At 47.4% G+C, this 21,756-nt stretch overlaps 1 protein-coding gene across 1 annotated transcript in view; it reads right to left on the bottom strand.

Annotated features, from left to right (window-relative positions):
• LOC135819266 (uncharacterized) overlaps positions 1-21,527 on the bottom strand; it is a 31,450-nt gene extending 9,923 nt beyond the window's left edge. The window contains exons 1-4 of the mRNA XM_065332441.1: positions 21,227-21,527; positions 18,460-18,632; positions 13,946-14,044; positions 9,554-9,658 (exon numbers count right to left, since the gene is read on the bottom strand). Of these exons, the coding sequence (XP_065188513.1) occupies positions 9,554-9,658; positions 13,946-14,044; positions 18,460-18,624 (369 nt within the window). The 5' untranslated portion in view covers positions 18,625-18,632; positions 21,227-21,527. The remainder of the gene's footprint in view (positions 1-9,553; positions 9,659-13,945; positions 14,045-18,459; positions 18,633-21,226) is intronic.
• Between the last annotated feature and the right edge of the window lie 229 nt (positions 21,528-21,756).

Below are 21,756 nucleotides of genomic sequence, written 5' to 3'. Positions count from 1 at the left end.
TTTTGGCTAGCTCATCATGCATGTAATTCGAACAGACAGAATTTTTTGGCAACGCAATGATGTAGCCGATCAGTTCGTTGTGGTATGGTTGGGCATTGTAGCTGTCATACCCGACGTAAAAAACTATTTACATACACAAGCTCAGGGAGCAAAAGTCTCTTTGTCCCATAAGCTGCCACATACCAACTAAATACAAAACCATGCACTTCACACGAGCTGACTTGCACGCGTGGCCCTTTTCACGAGCCCAGACAAAGGGATTGGTCTATTATAACGCATATACGAAGTCACTAGATTACACCCGCACCAGAGATGAAGGCAAGAGCTGTGGCCGAAGAACGGCAAACGGAAAAGATGCCTGGCGCTATCCCGTACCTGTCCCGTACCGGACCATCAAAGACAGCTAGCCACAATATTGTAATGAAAAATAGGGCTTTCAAATGCAAGATCATAACGTGAAGCAACTTGGAAGAATGAGTATGTAAGCTAAGTGTATCGGGGGAATGCATGCAGGGCGATAGTGTGGGTTCGAATCCCAGGTTATGTCTTAAAAAATAGGAGAAATGAAAAATTTATAACATCCCTTTGCTTTTTTGCCTAGGTTATCAAGGTGGTAGACGGTGTTGTATTACCCTCGAGTGCAAAGAGAAAGTTTGATGTAGCCAATTAATGGAAAAAAAACAATTCCATCAGTTCTAATAACATGCATGATGAGCTAGGCAAAAAAGCATAGCGTAGGGCCCTGAGCTTCCAAGGTCTCTCGTTTTGGAGTTCTAGATTTTCTCAACCAGTTTTCATGAGGCCTTCATCAGGGAAATATGTCTCAACAATGATAACTAGCCATGAATACTACTAATAATTATATAAATGTGTCAAGGAACAGGGGAAAGTGCAAAGATGTCAAGTTAGTGTGAACTAATGACACGCGTACGTGGAGTGAAAAACCAAAATAAGAGGGTAAATAATCACTACGCTTGAGGTAAATAACAGTGCAAGAGAGTGCAGAGTGTAGGTTGTACGTCATGTATATGTGTGCATTTGTGTGTGTGTGTATGTGTGTGTGTGTGTGTATATGTGTGTGTGTGTGCGCGCACATGTGGTGTGTGTGTGTGTTGGGAGGGGGGGGGGGCTGTGTATTTATGTGTGTGCGTATGGGACTGACAGTCAGCATTAGAAAGACGAAGGGCATGGCGGTGGGTGAACCAACATCAGTTGATCCCGTTCGACTCGGTGGTGACAGCAGGATTGACATGGTGGATGGGTTCCGGTACCTTGGCAGCGTGCTCTCTGCTGACAGAACGGTGGATGCGGACCTCGCTGCTCGTTTGGCGCAGGCGTCCCGGCTGTTCGGTGTGCTCATGTCTCCGATGATTCAGTGCGTACATCTCTCGGTTCACACCAAGCGGCTGGTGTATCGTGCTATTGTCCTTCCTGCTCTTCTCTACGGTGCGGAGACATGGCCCATCAAAGCGGGTCATATTCGCCGACTCAACACCTTTCACCATCAGTGTATTCGCACAATTCTCGGTATCTCTCGTCGTGAGCAATGGGAGGAGAGATTGTCGTCGGCATCGCTGAGTGAGCTGACAGGGGTGGACGTTGACATGGTTGATGTGATCAGGAAGCACCGCTTGCGGTGGCTTGGTCACGTTGCACGGATGAAGGAGACCCGGCTGCCCAAGTAGATGCTGGTCGGCGAACTGCCCTGCAAACGCCCGCAACATGGTCCCAAGATGCGCTGGCGGGATGTTGTGACCTCAGACTTTACTCTCATCGGTTTGTCTGAAGCGGACTGGTATGACACAGCGCAGGAGAGATCCGTCTGGTTTCAGTGTTGTCGACAGAGGGTCGAGAAGGAAGCCCCAGACATCCCGTGCCCCAACTACCGCTGTGACAGAGTGTTCCGCCGTCCTGGTGACTTCAAGCGGCATGCACCATACTGCAGATTTCGCGTCTAGAACCTCAGTGTGAGGAAGCCATCGCTATCATTGCTACGGCAATGGGCGTTCAAGGTTCAAGGTTCAAGGTGTATGCATGTGTTCATGTGTGTATGTATGTATGTGTGTGTACGGGTACATGTGTGTGTGTGCGTGTGTGTGTGTGTGCTTTATTAACATGGCCATTAAGGGCGTTGTCTATGGAGTGACTGTCCTGGCCGTCCTTCTTTATGGCTCTGAGAGTTGCACCGTTAGGCAGCGTGATGTCCGTCGCCTGGAATCCTTTCATCTGCAGTGCGTGCGTTCCATCCTGAAGGTCAATCGTGGCTGGGAGATAGAGGAGCACATCTCCTCTCTCCAGGTGTGCAAGATGTGGGGCGATATGAAGGAGATCGCGGATAAAGTCAAAGTCTGCCGACTTCGATGGCTTGGCCACGTGTACCGCGTGCAGGATCGAATCCCTCGTCAGCTGCTGGACGGCTCGTTACCGTCCAAACGTCCACCGCATGGACCCATGAGCGCTGGAAGGACTCCGCAAAGTGCAACTTGATGGCTGTTGGCGTTCCTCTGGAGCAGCTTGGTGACATCGACCAAGATCAACAGGGATGGCGGGCCACTTGCCGTGACGCTATTGTCCAGTCCCGCATGGAGCCTGTGGCGAAGCCCCTCATCTGTGGCACTTGTGAGCGCAGTTTTCGTCGGCCACAGGATATTGCGAGGCACAAATGTAACGCTGTTCGCGCAGCCCGCGCGCGCTAAGTCTGGCGTTCCCCGCCCTGTGTACAACACGTCTCCTGGTCTGCCCCTGATGGGCCACGTAGCCAGTCATGGCAGTGGAAGAAGGAAGGAGGAAGGTGTGTGTGTGCGCGTGTGTGCGTATGTGCCGTGTGTATGCATGTAATGTAGTTATGTGTGTGTACGCGTGCATGTGTGTGCGTGCGTGTGCGTACGTGGGTGCGTGCATGCATGTGTGTGGGTGTGTCTGTGTGTCTGAAAGCTACGTGAATAGTTTAAGTTAAGTGACAATTTCTTTCTGGATGGAAAGGTTGGGGTTGTGCTTCCTAATGATTACAGCGACCAATACTTTGAATTCACACAAACTACGTGTGCGCCATAAATCGGTGAAACGCAATTCATCATCATTTGAACCGCATTGACTATAGGACACCCGGTATTTCTTTATGACTCTCATCTTCCGTCTGGTAACCCTTAGGCTCTACATCCAAGTCTTGCTCTCCATCTCTACGAGTACTTTCTTTGGCTATGGTCTATGGTCTAAGTATTAGAGCTCCAGGAGGAGTCCAGACAAGTTTCTGTTTTGTGGAAGTACAGAGAAAGATCGCTCACAACGCCCATCGAGAAACTCTTCTTGTCGCTCCTGTGGGAAGGAGGGTCATTTCGCTAGAGTGTGTCAGTCCAAGAAGCCAAGGCCGACACAGCAGGAGATGGCCTCTGTCTCCAGTGAACCCGAAGAGTACTTTTTGGGTTCGGTCGACGGTGATGGGCCATGGATGGCCACCGTATCCCTGAATGGAACACCGGTGTTGATGAAGAATGACACAGGGGCCAAGGTAACGGTCATACTGTCATCGTTGCTTAATACACTCGAATGCTGCACGGTGATGAAGAGCACGCGAACTCTCACCAGCGCCAGTAGCACGAAGCTTCAGGTTGATGGTGTCCTAAGCACACCCTTGTCAGTCGGTGAAGAGTGCTCAGTACAAGACGTGTGTTGTCACTAATGTCCGACAAGCCTTGCTGGGACGACCCGACATCATTGGCCTGAACCTGTTGAAGGTCAACCCGAACGTCGCAGAAGTTGTGGAACAACGGATTGGCTCAACGCTGCGAAGGTCAAGCTTCCCGAACTGTTCTAGCCACTGGGCAGATTCTCTGGGGATCCAAACAAGATAAGCCTCGTTAATCAGGCACAACCGTTGCCCTACCTTGTCCTCGTCATGTTCCATTGCCGCTAATGGATGAGGTCACGAAAGCCTCCGACTGGTGTGTCCCCTTAGATGTGGTACCGAAACCTGGTGCTGTGCGTCTCTGCGTGGATTTCACCGAATTGAACAAGTTTGTTCGTCGTGAGTACCGTCCGCTACCATGTGTAGACCACATGCTAGCCCAGCTCAGTGGAGCAAAGTATTTCCCAAAGCTAGATCCCATCTGTGGATTCTACCAGGTGCCGTTGGCGGACGAATCGCAGCCGTTTACGACGTTCATTACACCATTTGGAAGGTTCAGGTTCACCCGCTTGCCACTTTGGGATTTGTTCAGCACCAGAGCATTTCCAAAAGAAGATGACCAGTACCCTGAACAGCGTTCCAGGAACCATATGCCAGAAGGATGACGAGCTCATCTTTGCCGAGACTGGTCAGGACCATGCCGCATACCTCGACGGCGCGATGAAGCACTTGTGTGATCTTGGGGTTACTCCGAATCTGAACAAATGTGAGTTCAAGGTGACATCTGTGAAGTACCTTGGCCACGTCCTCAACGCTAATGGCATTCATCCTGATCCCGACAAGTTGCAAGGTTTGACTGATTTCCCGCAATGTGTGAATGTCTCTGATGTCCGCAGCTTTCTTGGAATCGTAAACAAACTTGTAAAGTTCTCTCCCGAGATTGCCACCGTCTCGAAGCCACCCCGTGACCTCCTGAAGAAGGACAACGGCTGGACTCGAGCCCCCGCTAACAGTCAATGTTCGAAGAGTGGAACGTTACCCTGCCAACAGACCCTGTCTTGGCACTCTACTCACCGATGCACTCCACCCTGGTATCGTCAGACGTATCGGGCTATGGCATCTGTGTAGTCCTCTCGCAACAACAACCTTCTGGCGAGTGGAAGCATGTTTCCTATGTGTCTAGATCACGGACAGCTACGGACGTAAATATGCTACGTTCGAGAAGAAAGGCCTTTGTCATCACTTGGGCTTGTGAACGCTTCAGCGATTACCTCACTGGCAAGCGATTCATGGTTGAGACAGACCACCAGCCGCTTGTTCCCCTGATCAGCTCGACCGCAGTTGATAATATGCTGCCTCGTGTCTTACGGTTCTGTCTGGGTCTGATGCTGTTTGATTTCTCGATATCACACCTGCCAGGAAAGCAACTAGTCATTCCTGATGCACTCTCTCACTCTCCTGGTCTACAGTCGTATTGTGCTAATGCTGTAAGTTTCATCGGAGAGGTTGAAGAGTTTGCCTCCGCCACTGTTGACAGCATGCCGGCCTCTGATGCTCGCCTGGCAGAAATCTGAGACCATCAGCTAAACGATCCGGATTGTAAGTTACTTCGCCAGTATGTCGAAGGCAGCTGGTCACATCCCAAACATGTTCCACCTTCAATTCGGCTATAGCACAACGCTGAAGACAACTTAACTGTATGCTTTGGTCTACTTATGTATGGACAAAAGATTGTCATCCCAAAGTCCTTGCGCCTGATGTACTCGAGCGACTCAACTCGGGCCATCTTGGCATCACGAAGTGCCGTGCCCGTGCCAAGCAGTCAGTGTGTTGGCCAGGATTGAGTGTACAGCTGGCCAATTTCATCGCGCCCTGCAAATCATGTGTTCAACACTCACCGCCCGAAGGTTTAGACGCTCCGTCCTAGCACTCTTCCCGACCTGCCATGGCAGAATGTTGCAGCCGACTTCATGCAATTCGACTCCGCAAACTACCTGGTTGTAGTATATTATTACTCCAGATATGTGGAGTTAGCATGTATGTCAGCACTGCCTGCTTAGGCCGCGGTCACACCGAAACAAGCCACTTTGGGCTTGTTATCGCTTGCGCTCAGCTGGCTTGTGTGCTCCCTGTCGAGCGGTCACACCAGACACCGAGTGCAAAGCTTGAATGGCTTGTTTTTTTGCCCGCCAAATTTGGAATATCTCGAAACACACCAACGTTCGCGAGAAATCGGAAAGCAGAACAGTGGCGATCTACAACTTGTGTTCAGTTTTGATGAAGAAGTAAAAATCAAGAACAACAACAACAAGAAGCAAAGGAAGCCCGGATCCTGAATTGCGACTTCTTGCTCTTTTTATTCGTTCGGTGCACATGGACGCGATGATTCGGGTGACGGTGTTTCCTGATTTTGAGCTTTCTGCTCCACCGGTTGCTGTTCTTCAATTCCATCGCAATCCACTCTCTTCTTCGTACCTTTCTTCATGAATTCAGTCGTGAGTTTGGTGCCTTGTCTTGGCCTCATACCACCGCTCCAACATTCTACGCTCTAGAGGAACCGGCAGTCCAGGAATCCATGTTCATCAGAGAAAATTCAGAAAATCAAACTGAACTTTTGGATAGACAGACACTGTCAAAACCAAAGCCAAGGCGACGGCATACATGTAGCACGGAAACAAGAAGGAACATCGATGTCAGTTCGCCGCCTCGTGTTCACTACAAGTCTACATGAATGGTGTGTACTAAGCGCACTCCAATATTTTTTGGAATTTCGGCTTTCAGCCGCTTGATCAAGCTGTGGCTAAAACAAGCTGAAAAAAACCGCTGCGAGTCAGCCACGGCTGAAAGTCGCTTGCAGGACATTTTTCAGGCATTTCCATGGTAATCGTGACGTAAACAAGCGCTTTTTCGGCTGAATGGCTGAATCGAGCTCGGTGTGATCGCTGCCTAAGCCTGTTATCAACGAGTTGTAGTCCATCTTCGCAACCCATGTTTTCCTTGAGACGTTTGTCTCCGACCATGGCCCACCGTCCAGGGCGTACAGCTTGAAACCTACCTGCAGCAGTACGGCATACATCACCACACCAGCAGTCCGCTGCATCCACAGGGCAATGACCTCGCCGAGCGTACGGTCAGAGTCAGTCAAGTCGCTACTAGTGAAAGGGTCTGGCCTTTAAGGCGCGCTGCTAAGCTATTGCTCAACATCCCTCGAATGCAGGTTCAACCCAGCATAGCTTCTCATTGGCCACCATCTACAGTCCCAGACAACACTCAGCTCCTCGCGGCGGGAAAAATTGCAATTGCGGAACATGCTTTTCGTCCTTTTTCCTTCAACATGACACTGCGCAACGGTCAAAACCCCACACCATGATGGCATAGATTGCCGCATGTGTGGCTAGCAGGTTACCGGGTCCCTAGCTTCGCCAAACCATGAACATTGACAGACAGTAGAGCCGTGAGTATGCCTATGATTGTAATGACTACACCGGGGAGTCGCAACTCTCGAGTGAAAGCCATGACTACCTGGTCTACACTATACTAGCACTATGACTCGTTGATTGTCAAGATTACAACAAGCAGTGATTACTGCTACATACTTCCTCCGCGTCCTTAAAATTGCCACTGCGCACATCGCAATGTTTGTGACTTGGCTCATCTTAGTCAGATGGTCCGAATCTCTGTTTTCTGTGTTCGAACATTGGTGCGACCCTTCCTGCGCAATGTCTACTTGTTACTGAAGCTGTGGTGGTCTCGAACTTTGTCGGAGCTCTCTTGCGCACCAAGCAAATTCATCGTGCTTCGCACTAGTCCGTCCCAGAGCGCATATCATTATTCTGGAGTTCGTGCTGTCCCACATCGTTCGCGCGGTCATTTTAAAGCTGCAAGCTCGAGTGTAAGACTCCTGGTATCTCTCCTGAATATGAAATGCTGAGGTTGACAATGGCAAGAACAAAGTGTTCTCAAATTCCTAAAATGTGGTACTTGTGGCGCATGGTGCTGCGAAGGTAGCAGGTCTGAAAACCCCAACAAAATCGGCGAAGCGCTGGCCAAGGAAAGAAGGTGCGGAGCTGCTTACCCTATCCCGCTGGAAGGTCGTTACAGCGTACTTGAAAATGCTAGCTTGTCTTCATCGCCTGCCACCTGGAGGCATGGATCGCTTGAAAACGAAGTTTCTTGACCTGAATTTGAACGTGCGTCTTGTTCAGCGTATTGTTGAGTGCTGAAGGGTCTGTCTCAAACTCTGATGAAGACGTCGACCTTAGCTGCAAGTGCAGCGAAGCGGGAGGCCACAAACTAAAGCTTGGTCCATTGACAATGCTCTGCCTCAATTTCTAGCTGATTTCTTTGCCTTTCGAGTGTAGAAAACAATTTGGAAAAATCGCTGTGGGAAGTGACAGTTTTAATGACGCGTAGGAAGTACATGTACATGTACTAGTGTTGCACGCTCACCGGTGCACTCACTAAACTGCATTGAAAACATCATTGCAAAGAGGTGCGTTTAGCACATTAGAGGGGTTTCCGGGCAACAGGAACCTACCCCATGCGTACGCGCCTGCACTCATTTGCCAAAGGTGCACACTCTTTGCTTATAGACTCGTGAGTATTACAGTTCAAGAGATTTCTTAACTCACTGTGTTCTCTACGGAGACCATGTCGGGCTGGACATCTAGTAGATACTTGACGACTTCCAGATGTCCAGTCTTAGCAGCGTAATGAACAGGAAGGTTACCAGCCTGTGTGCAGGTAAAAACAAGATCAGACATTCATATATGCAACCTATCTGCAGTCTGTTTCTTATATAATATGATGCGCAATCTACTGCGAGTCACGGGATTCTAATGTAGGCTACTCTGATTGCTCATTTGGCAATGTTCCTCTAAGCTAGGTCCCGAAAAAACAATTGAACACATTAGCATTTCACGATACACGACAGTGTCTTCTAAACACACACACACACACACACACACACACACACACACACACACACACACACACATACACACACACACACTCAAAAACCCTGCAATGGAAAAATGGCACTTAGGGAATGTACCTTGCTACTACCAAATAAAACCATTACTTTCTGGCATTGAGAATGGTCTATTACACAAATAAAACCATTACTTTCTGGTATTGAGAATGGTCTATTACACAAATAAAACCATTACTTTCTGGCATTGAGAATGGTCTATTACACAAATAAAACCATTACTTTCTGGTATTGAGAATGGTCTATTACACAAATAAAACCATTACTTTCTGGCATTGAGAATGGTCTATTACACAAATAAAGGCATGGATAGTCTACGTACATAACTCCTTTGAACTGCAATGTACACATCATCTATCACACTACATGTCTGCATTGATATCAGACCAGGTGTGTTTGAAACTTACTGGACTAGGAAACATGTGACAATGCTACATTGCTACTCCAAAATGTACTTCTCAATACACATTATGGTTGAATGAATTTACCATGTTACGCTCGACCGACACCAGTCAATTATCTCGTCATACTCTCCACCCATAACCACAGAATGATTATCATGCTTCTTACATGAAATGGTGTGCTAGGATGGTAAGTTTCACCCATGTTCCTGACAACATGGTTCACATTCCCTACAGCCTACCAGAGTACTTTACTCACCATCACCAACTATCCACACACTGTCTTCTATTCTACAAGTAATCTCAGCATCGGTTCTAAAATGAGCGCGTGCATGTCACGGACATCGTGTAATAATCGATGGGTGTCGATATTTGTGGTAATAAAATCGTTATGAGTTTCCAATCTGTAACAGACACCAATGTGGTTCACCAGCATAAACACGGTTGCTGTACAGGCAAAGTCTGGCATCTCTGACCAGTACATGAGCCAATATTGAGTCATCCTTCAATGTACAGGCAGAGTGGTGTGCAACTTACCGAATCAGTCTTGTCTACCTTGGCTTTACACTTGACAAGGTGCTTGGCAATATCGATGTAACCCTTCATACATGCTCTATGTAGTGGAGTGTAACTCCATAAATCCTAGTAAGAACAACATAGGTAGTGTAGGCATGTGTACACCCACACACACCACACATGTACAGACCGCCAGCCCAACAACACGTACACACAAACACACGCGTACGAACACACGCACACACACACAGAACACACACACACACACACATGCACACACTCATACATGCACACACACACACACACACACACACACACACACACACACACACACACACACACACACACACACACACACACATGCACGCACGCACAGAACACACACACACACATAGACACACACACATACAGACAGACAGACATATACACACATACTTGTACTTGTTGCTCACTGCCGAAACAGGTCACGTGGCTCTCTCCGGGAGAGGGGAAAGAGACTCGAAAGGAATCTTGGAAAGATGACTCAATTGGCTATTGAACCGCCCAACAGCCGAAACCCCCTGAAATCCGCAAAACTCTGGGTGGACTTGAAAATGATCCCACTTATGGGCTCACCACACCTCAGTAAGTGGGCGAGGACAAGGTGCAGAAAAAGGATTGACGGCATCAGGGTATCCGTCCCGTGATCCAACTGCAGTTACCCCTGCCCCCAGTGAAGGTAATACTTGGTACAGGTAGACTCCCTCTAATTCGAATACGGTGTAATTCGAACATTCCGTGTAATTCGAACTTTTTCGTTGTACCGATCTTCTGCAAGTCACTTCAAGTCAAATTCAAATGCATTATTCGAAGTACGAAAAGTGCGCCCGATGGATAATTCGAACTCTGCCTTCGTACAGAAGAGCAGTTTACAGTACAGTGACTATGTCCTTCGAGCGCTTATTTCGAAGTGAGATGGAGTTGCTCTACTCGTAATTCGAAGTTCATTTTATCTCCTTCTCTAGCCAAGAGTAGCTCAAAAATTGATCTCTGGTCCGCTCCAGGATCGACAATAGCGTTGAAGAAACCCACATTCTCTCGAATGATTTGATCCAAGCCCGTGCAAGACAAAGTGCGAAGATTTGATTGAAGACGACTTCTTCCAGGTGGTTGGCTCCCTTCGCGGATCTCAATGGCTTGTCATGCCGTGCCAGTTCATGCGCAAAGAAGTTTGGGACTGAACAACAACTGGAAGTCGTAAAAATTGCCTATGCCTATGCTCCACTCCCGTTCTTCAGAACGAGGTGCTGGTCTCCGACGGGCTTTCATGACGCAGAGAAGGCAGCGCTGTTCTTTTGCGTTGAAATCGTTTCAGGACAACTGCAGCGATTGAAAACTGCTTCACAGAACTTCGTAGAAGATGAAAATAATGTCCAATGACTTCGTGTCGATCCAGTGTTTTGGTGAAATGAACTGATCTCGTTGTTCATGATCACCTATGTTTCGTTGATGCAAATAAAATGTGCAAAAATAATCAGGACACAATTTCGAGCATTTTGACGTACATATCAGTACATGGGACTGCATTTGGATAATTAGAAGTTCCGGATAATTCGAATTTAGGGCCTGGCAATTTGAGGTTCGAATTAGAGGGAGTCTACCTGTACTAGTGTGGGTGGCTAAATCAGAGTGGATCTGATATAAGCTTCACTAGCCCCATTAATTACACAAGAGTTAATCTAGCCAGAAGTAGTCCATGGTTGACAGGTATGTACAGGTCCTCCCTCGTTAGTAGATAATCTCTGGGCCATCGAAAAAGTTATCTTATAACGAGACTTATCTATACTTCAAATAGAAGAAAATTCCTCCGTATGCAAAAACTTCGTGACTTTTTAACAGTGTTTTTAGTAAGAACCTGCTCAACGAACCGCGCCAAAGGCTGTCATCGACAACCCACATTCATGTCGAGGTAAGTTTGGTTGATCCCGAATAGATTCTCCACGGCAGTCATGCTCGCACGGCAAGATGAAACATTTCAGTCGTCGTGCAACCAGCGCAGACTTCGGATCAGAATGTTGACGGCCTGACTTTCTTCGCCTCTCTCCAGTCAGACGTCTCCTTTGTCGCCAAAGGGAATCGCAGGGACCTCCTCAAAGCCATTGTAAAATGCTGGGAGGATTATCCTGGCGAGAAAATGCGAAGCGTGTGAATGTGCTTGTACGACTCGTTTCACGGCATAATGGATGTTGCGGTTTGGAACGATTGAATAGTCGACACCAATTCGTACACAGCTCTGGAGATGAAGAGGACGTAGCCAAAGTCCAGCGTCGGATCATCACTGTAGCTGACAAGAATCTGAACGAAATGCGAGCGGAAGCAGCGACTGTTGGCGATGCGGAGTCAGTGTCGTCAGGTGACAATGACACGAGCGACGAACACTCTGAAAAAACACAATCTCATTCGTTTGAGTTGCTTTTTTCTTTGTATATAGCTTGTAAACAGGTTAGACAATGCCACGAGTGTTATTCCAAGTCAAACGGAACAATTCCAGAGCTGTGCGCAGCTTTCAAAAAAAGTCACGAAGTTTTTGTATGCGGAGGAAGTATATGAACCCTGGAACAAACAAAGGTGGCAGGTACAACATTACACCTTCAAGCAGCTGAGACCATTGGCAACAGACCCAGCACAATCAGGCATAAGTGTGCCCACGAACCGGACTAGCTGGCACACACACACACACACATACACACACACACACACACACACACACACACACACACACACACACATGCGCAAACGCACATATGCACAAGCATAGCTGCATCATTGGTCGCAATGGTATAGCAATGTTCACTGCTTTTTAAAGAACATTGTTGAGATCGCAAGGGCCTGTAGAAACATGCCCTGCAAGTTGTGGATCTGATCTCTGCTAATTGGTATGTATACTGAAGATGTTCCACTGTATTATACCTATTGACTGAAGCCATACTAAACAATGGTCATGGTTATGTACACAGTATGCCAAGCTAATTTTAATCTTGTAGAAAATGTCTGCAATGCTCTGCTCGTTGTTGTCTGAACAATAGAAGTAGGGACTCTACTGACTCACTCAGTACCCTTGCTGGAAGCATTCAAAGAGGTACTCGATAGGGGATAAGGCAGGGTAAGGGTAATTAATGGATTGACATACATCATTACTTCACATACGGCAGGTCAACAGGAGCTGGCTATCATCCTATGACATAACTATCCATTAGTGACTTCGATTTTTTTTTTTTTTTTTTAAGGTAAACGCTATTTGATTAAAAGGTCCAGGATGATAAACGTAGAAAGGAAAAGGACATATGGATACGAGTTAAGAGTAACTGTCCATCACTGTAACTGGATACTATATACAGTCAGAAAGTGCAATAACTAGTCACAAAACTGACAAGAGTACTGAGACATTCAACGTATATAGTATCCAGTTACAGTGATGGAGAGGTACTATTAACTCGTATCCATATGTCCTTTTCCTTTGCACATTTATTTATGGCTCAACATCCCAGTTTCAAATAATGATAAATTCCTTTGGGATTTCAAGGCAGAGTACTCCTGACGTAGCTAGACATTGACCTGCAAGTCTTTTTTCAGCAGAGTGATACCACCGATATCACATACCTGCATCCACCCATTCTACTCGATATGGCATTTGAGGAATGTCACACTGTTCTGACTACAGCAGTCAGTATCTTATAAGTTGCTAATTTGGGCTGAGTCATATGTTTACTTTCTGAATGCTGTGTTTCACTCATATCTGACATAAAATCATGCCGCAGAACGAGACTCTCGTACTTTAAAAAACTTGTAGTTCCTTGGTCCTTTTTTCTTCTATAAATTAAAAAAACTTATTAAAATGATGTACCTCCTAACCCCCTACCCCCCCCCCCCCCCTCTTAGTGTTCACATATACATGCATTGACTGTCATGTACATGTATGCACGCGACACCGTTTGTGCTGCTATCCATTTACATTTTCCGCTTCCCCTGTACGCATGCACGCACACCACTACATTCTGTTGGCATCATGTCACAGAGCTTTCCAGAGCTAGTTGTTTGGAATAAAGCAAGAGAACAACATTACACCCCCCCCCCCCCTAAAATCCCCCTCTTACCTAACATTACCCCCCCCCCCCCTTACTTTTAAACATTACACCCCTTTTACCTAACATTGCACCCCCCGCTTACCTCCCCGCTTACCTAACATTACACCCCCTTACCTAACATTACACCTCCCCCCCCCCTACCTCCAAGAAAGACGCAATCACATGCACAATTTGCACACATGCAAACACCTCGACATTCTCATTTAAAGCCAGTCAGTGTAAGTTACCGAGCAGTGTGCTTAGCACCTGGGACAGTGTCAGCAATGCAAGTACACATACACAGACCTACCCCATAGCGATGGTTGATGACTGTTTCTCCGCAACAGTCTGCAAGGATGCAGGCACACTCCAGGCGGCCACCATCGCAGGCATTGAATAGCAGCCGACCCTGGTATGCAGGAATGGTATGAACACAAAATCAAGCAACATACACACGCACGCACGCATGGACACACACATACACACACACACACACACACACACACGTACTCACGCAAACACACACACACTCACACACTCACACACACACACACACACATGCATACACACGCACGCACACACACATGCCCACACACACATGCACACACACGCACACACACATACACGAATACACACAAGCATGTATATTCAAACATTGATGTACATCCATATCCATATACTTGTTCTTTCTCACAGACAACAACAGTTGCTGGTCACTTGGGTCTCCCGAAAAGGGGAGAGGGACAATCCAATAATTATGATATTACAAGATTACTTAAGTAGCTATGAAACGACCACTTTTCACACCAAGGTGAATGTCTGGACCCTGGGTGGTTTGGAGATGATCCCACATAGTATGGACTGCTTAATCAGAGTGGGTCTGATAAAGGATTCACTGGTACCATTGATTACACAAAAAATAATAAAAAACGTCCAAAAGTAGTCCACTGGTACATATGTATGTATATTGTGAACAAAGAGTAAGAAAGATAGGAGAAATCACATGGAAACGAGTTACGAAGCAACTATCCACGACTGCAAGAAGATATTACTCAGTCAGAAAGTGCGATAACAGGGCACAAAACTGACATGTTACTGAGACATTCAACGACCTGAGACCTAGCTTTCACACACCTCCAGTGCGCAAACCAACAGCCTTCCAGCTTGGAAGGTTCAAGGTTAATGTAGGGCCAATGAGGGGAAGGTGAGCGCAGCGAAAATGTGCACACGCTAAGTCCCATGGCAACAAAGAATGCTTCCCCTTTTCTTTATCTCTAATATAGCTGACCCACCCAAGTTGGGTGTTGTGTTGCTTTGCTGCTTCGAATTGTAGTTAGACCGCATTGTCATGTTATTAACTGGTCTCGTCATGGTCCTGTAACAGTCAGCATTCTTTGTTGCCATGGGACTTAGCTTATGAACAGTTTCGCTGCACTCACCTTCCCCTCATTGGTCTTAACATAACCTTGAACCTTCCAAGCTGGAAGGCTGTCGGTTTGCGCACTGGAGGTGTGTGAGAGCTAGGTCTCAGGTTGTTGACTGTCACAGTGACATGTCAGTTTTGTGCCCTGTTATCGCACTTTCTGACTGAGTAATATATTGTAACAGTCGTGGATAGTTGCTTCATAACTCGTTTCCATGTGATTTCTTCTATTATAATTATATTTATTGGCTCAGTATCCGAGTTAAAGACTAAGAAGTGTTTATTGAAGTTGACCCCAGCACAGACGACAGGCACAACATTATAACAACAAGCAGTGGAGTCTGATGGCTATAGATCCATCCATGATCTCGCTATAGGCAGCTGTCACACACACGAACGCATGCACATATTCACAAATGCGTGCACGCATGCACACACACACACACAAACATACAAACACACATACGCCAACATACCACCATACGCGCGCGCACGCACACACACACACCTTGTCCTGGTCCTGGTAAACACTGCCATTACGATCACGTGCTCGCTTGCGGAGCCGACAACATGGATCGACGAGTGACGACAGAAAGTGGGCGATTTGCCGAGAGGTCAGGGACCATGTTCAATTGGTACCACGAGAGAGCAATCTCCGGCAGCTATGGATATGGAAGCCATGAGTAGAGCGGAAGCACCGACCACAGGCCCCACAGTGGGCCTTGCAGCATAAGAGATCGAACCGCACGCGCGGTGGCGGAGGAATGAGCTGAGCAGCAATGGTGGACACCGCTGTTCGACATGGAGCTTGAGACGATGCCGTGGGGAGCGCCTGGGAGATGGGGCACTTGTGGACTGCCAAACCTCCAGCACTTCGGAACCAGCGTTGGCAGGCAGAACATTGTCGGCTACCTCTCTATACTGATACAGGTTTGCGGCGCTCACCTAGGCATTTGTGACGAGGCAAACCACTCCTGGAGAAGAGACGACCACACTCGGCACAAGGTACCCGCAGGGGCGCATAAACGGGTTCGGGCGGGGGGCAGAACATTGTAAGCGGCCCGCCGTTCCCGTCTATCCTCGGCAAAGTCGTACCGTTTGTCGATGCCCAACACCGCCAGATCCCTCCGCGCAGCATTGCGCCATCTTTTTCTCGGGCCGCATATCAGACGGACAGGATGCAGGGTACCAAACAGTAGCTGACGCGGGCACGCTCTTCATGCATTTGCACAACATGCTCAAGCCACTCCATGTGGCGCGATGTCAGCAGGTTGGGGATGTCACGGATTCCATCGCGCCAGAACATCAACCCTGGTCAGTCGTTCGTCCACCCATTACGAAACGAATGCAGCGCAGATGGAAAGAGCACAGTGCATCAAGGTCGGGCTTCAATGGCACCCAGCACTCAGCACAGTACAGAAGCAGAGATAACACGCATGCCTCGTACACAAGCCGCTTCGTAGCAAGGGAAAGGTTGCTGTCAAATGCATGTGATGCACCGGCAATGCGCGAGCTGAAATCCGGGGTGGATCGGCCATTCGTGTGAAGGAGGGAGCCAAGATAACGAAAACTATCTACACACTCGACCACCTCACCCGCCACGTCCAGGGGCAGCCGGTCTGCTTCCGTGAGTCCATATCCAGCAGCCATCACCTTTGTCTTGTCCAAGTTGACTGTCAAGCCGACAGAAGACGCTACATATATGAATAGGTCAAGGGCCCGCTGTGCACCATCATGCGTGGTAGCCAGCAAACACACGCACCCACCCGCCTGCCCGCACGCATGCACGCACGCAGGCACACACACACACACACACACACACACAGACGCACATGCACACACACACATAAGCCAGCCCTCAAAACCATGCACCCCCCCCCCCCTCCCCCAACACACACTTACACACCTGTCCTGTAGTGCATCTGTTTCATAACATTACTCATTCGTGTCTCCTCCAGAGAGGACACATGCCCGCACACGCACGCGCACACGCACAGACCGATGCATACACACACAACACACACACACACACACACACACACACACACACACACACACACACATGAGCGCCCAGGGAATGCCTCACCATTTTTGGGGCTGACGCTAGCTTTTGAAACTCACAACAACGTGCTATGATCGCAGCGCAGTGTCAACTTGGAGAATCACACTTTCACATCCCCAAATGAAGAATAAGGCAAGTTCCTGCCACGATGGAGTGTAGGACTGATGCAAGTTTCTGTTACGCCGGAGTGTGGATAGTAGCCAAGGGCTGGCGAACGTAACCTTTTCTGGTTTGAGAACACCCGTCGCAGCTTTCTTGAAAAATCACTTCACATCACTGGACAAGACTCGTCTCCAAGTTCGGAACTCTGTTCTATAAAGTCATCTCAAGACACATGTGTATTGCGTGGCTGTGTCAGGTGTATCTGGGAGATCGTGTACGATTGTCGACCGGGCAGCAGTTTGCGAAGACAACATCGCACAAGAAAAACATGTCGGTAGTCAAGAAGATACTAGGCCAAAAAAGCAGGAACCCCAACGGTAGGAGTAGTCACCTTGTTCAAAAGTATCTTTTCAGTGAAACAGTAAGTATGTCCATTGAAATTGCTGGAGGAATCGGGGAATGGCGATGATACTCGGTGAAGTCATGCCACAGTATAGTCCAGTGGACAGTGGATAAACACAAGCTGTGATCACAATTGGCACGTTTACTCGTGAAACCACACGTTTATTCATTTTTGCTGCCTTTTGGTGCGTTATGCGTGTGGAACGAACCGAAAAGAAAACTCAAACATGTTCTATTTTTCAGCGTGTACATAATGTACATGTCTGTGACCAGTCCAGCAGCAAGCCAACAGCCGCCAGTGCTCCCAGTGTCACCGATGGTTTCTAAGTGCGGGTGGCATTGCAGTCCATCGCTGTGCCCAGTCCAGTTCTGCCCCGAATGTTGCCAATGCCACAAGCTCTTCACCTGTACGCCTATGTATTCGGAAACCGTGCTGTACCGCTCACTGTCCCATTTGTGAACGTTGCTGCAACTCGATCCGGGGCTTTGCTATCCACAACTTGAACCGATCCACCAGGCGCCCAACTGCTGATGAAAGGGACAAGTTCCAATTGCAATGTCAGAATTGCCAGAGGCGTTTCAATAGGCGAAACGACTTATCCCGAAACCAACGCTCATGTCTCCTCTCGTCTCCGTCTCGCTCAACGAGAAACACGTGACCTACATGGCAGTGTATACCAGGACCAGGGACCAGGTGTGTGTGTGTGTGTGTGTGTGTTTGTGTTTCTGTGTGTGTGTGTTTCTGTGTGTGTATGTGTGTGTGTGTGTGTGTGTGTGTGTGTGTGTGTGTGTGTGTGTCAGTGTGTATGTGTATAACTATGTGCATATTACATACCAGTAATGGCTCCTTCCATCCCCTTTTGTTGGTATATGTCTGGTTTGATACACCCTCCTTCAAGGTACCGTCCTCTTGAAGGATTGCCTCCCTCAACTCCTGATGATCGTTCCTCCGTACAAGGCTGAGCAGGTTCCTCTCCTCGGGAAGAGTCTTCGTTGCCATGGTTACACCTGTAGTACACCAGACAAAATGAGAGAAATTCCAGTCAATGCTAATGTATGCTATGTTTGTCATAACTATGCAAAACATCACAATACAATAGACTCTCATAGGCATACCGTGCCACTCCTGCCTGGTTTGGGAGTTGAGTAGAAGTGTGCAGATAAGAATTAAATGCTTGAGGGGCAAGTAGAGTGTCGAGCACACTTGAGGATCTCTACGTACATGTCAAGGCATATGAAATCATACCACATAGTATTTTCCTGGTCAGACAGCAGCACATAAATACTCATGGGATTACTCTACAAATCTTCATAGTGACTTCACAACACGACGGCAACAGCTGCTGGGTTTAATGTTGCAGGAGCAAGAATCCAACGCCCATTTCAACTCCAAAATGCAAATAGACTTTGTCACTCATTTCATGCTATGCAGACTGCCAGTATCCAACATTCACTGGGCTTTTACCATTTTTCAAATCAAAGTGCTTAAAGCGTTCAGTAGCTACAACCAACACCAAACATCATAATTCATGATTATCCTGAAGTTGCCTTTAGCTACAAAGTGGAGGACACCACTGGTACTTAATGTATGCTGTGGGTAGGAAACATTTGAAAAGAAGTTTTTTCAATATAAGGTAAGGGGCCGTCCGTAAATATCGATATTTTTTTCAAGACGATATTTGTTCCTTTCTCCCCGGACACCCTCCCTCCCCCCTCAAAACGAACATACACACGTTTATGCAGGGTATCGATATTTTTTAACAAAGTGTGATCTCCTTGCAAAACGTGACCAAAAGGAACTCCAAATTCACCATACACCTGAGTTTACATTTGCACAGTCTCTCAACCTTGCCATGGCTGTATTCTTGCCACAGTCTCTCAACCTTGCCATGGCTGTATTCTCAACCTTGCCATGGCTGTATTCTCAACCTTGTCATGGCTGTATTGTTGTATTGGTTGACTTTCACTTTGTGTACATGTACATGTAGGTCATCAACTGCATGTTTGCACAGTGCCCGCCCAAAGTTAGAGATCCATATTTTTTTGAAAAGGACGAGACGAACAGGGACCAAATCCCTCCCCCCCCCCACCAAACGAACGAATATCTTCTCTAAAAAAACATCGATATTTGTGGACGACCCCTAATGTTTAACACTGTGATTTATCGGCACATGCATATGGTTTTGTATGACGTGCAGCAGCAAGCTCACAGGTTGCCTTGGTTATAAAATGGCTGACTTGAAGGAAACAAGTTTGCTTTCCAGCGGCAATAAGTCATCTCTTGAGGGTGTCAAAGATTTCGTGTGACTCTGTTTTATGATATGCGTAGTTCACAGTGCAGAGAAATATGTTCCCAACCTGCCCGTCATCATATTATTGTGTTTTCTTGGAGTTGGCAGTCTAAGTTACTCAAGGTCTGACAAGAAGCTTAACGCCGGTCAAGTACACAAACATGTCCTTTCATAACAGCATATATTGTATGGCTACAAAGTAATAGAATATTAGCAAGAGTACATAATCTCCAAGAGTGTGCAACTCTAGCATGGGTGCTGTTCAGACAGAATTTCATGTTCAACAGTGGACTTTTTTTATATTTTATGATGCAATGCGCATTGTACATGTATTATCAGACGTATGCAGGAACTGTGGCGGACAAATCCCCTGTTGAACATGCAGAAATTAGTTCAAGAAAAAAATGTGTGATACATTCATGCCCTGTACATATGTCCTAAATCACCTGTGGAAGGATCATTGGATCGTGAAAAAGACGTCAAGTTGAAATTCGGTCAGGACAGCATGGTATGCAGGTATTGCACACTGTTGTTAGGGGTTATGACTCTTAATACTAGGAAGAGGTTCAGTAAAACAATTACTATTCATTTTCAACCCCCCCCCCCCAACACACATACACACACATGAATCCATGCACACACACGTATGCACACACGTACACACACACACACACACACAATCACACACACACGCACACACACACGCACGCACACACTCAAAAACTAGAGTGCCCCGTACATGCAGGTGTATATTTTTGTCATTTTCACTAGTGATATTCTTTCAAGGATGTGATAATATGATACACAATGATTTGTCAAGATGATAAAGACAAAAACAATTTTTATTCATTGCTGACTGCGCTTCTTGACATGCAGTGTTGCTCAATAAAATCCGGTCGAGTAAGTCAAGTTTGTGCTTTGCAACATGTCACTTTGCATCATAATTCCTTTCTCAGCCTAGCGTTCGCAGGTCTGGGGCTGTGCAACGCCTGGCACGTACTTGTTTGACACGACTGGATTTCATTGAGCAGCTCTGTACTTGATTGACACGACTGGATTTCATTGAGCAGCTCTGTACTTGTACTCCCACGTGATGTATTCCTGCCACGAGTGATAAACGGACATTGTACATACCCACCATGCCCTCCAATCACAACCATGGACAAATACACCGATCGCCCCCCCCCCCCCCCACCCCCCCCCCCCCCCCCCCAACACACACGTACACACACCACACGTACACACACCACACGCATACACACACACCACTCAAGCACCATACACAAACGAACACAGCGGCAAAGTACTCACCACCAATGGCACCATATGTAGCGTGGTCTCTCAATCAGCAAGCACCGCTACCATCTACAATACTTCGCGAACTGCAAGAATTCTATCTCAAGTCTAAAGAAGAACTCAGTCGTAAAATACAATTTTGCGCGAAGGAAATTTCTTTCACCGACACAGCAAGCTGATCTAGAAAAGACGAAGGGCTGGTCTCCAGCCAGTAGATGTTTATACTAGTCCACTATCTAGTCATCTTCACTGTCTGTCAACAGTATGGCTCAACCGACAGCTGAATGATCTGTGCCGTTCTCAAACTCACTGACTGTTATCAGTATTGGCTTGTCCGCAAGCGCTGCATGAACTGCCTGTCCGTAGATCCAAGGACGGTAGATCTACGCGGTGCGTGCGCCTCTCCGTGGTCTTCCGACCTCACCGAGTCAGTGATGTGCTTTTGGAGCCGCGGGCCGCACCCCCGTCATAAACCTGGCCATGGTACGACGACGACGTCATTAATAGACTGTCTTTTGACACTTTTGTCAACAACACTTCTATTT

The sequence above is a fragment of the Sycon ciliatum genome, chromosome 6 (genome assembly GCF_964019385.1).
Source record: "Sycon ciliatum chromosome 6, ocSycCili1.1, whole genome shotgun sequence".
In the NCBI taxonomy this organism is placed as follows: domain Eukaryota; kingdom Metazoa; phylum Porifera; class Calcarea; order Leucosolenida; family Sycettidae; genus Sycon; species Sycon ciliatum.
This window is presented reverse-complemented; position numbering and strand designations above follow the sequence as displayed.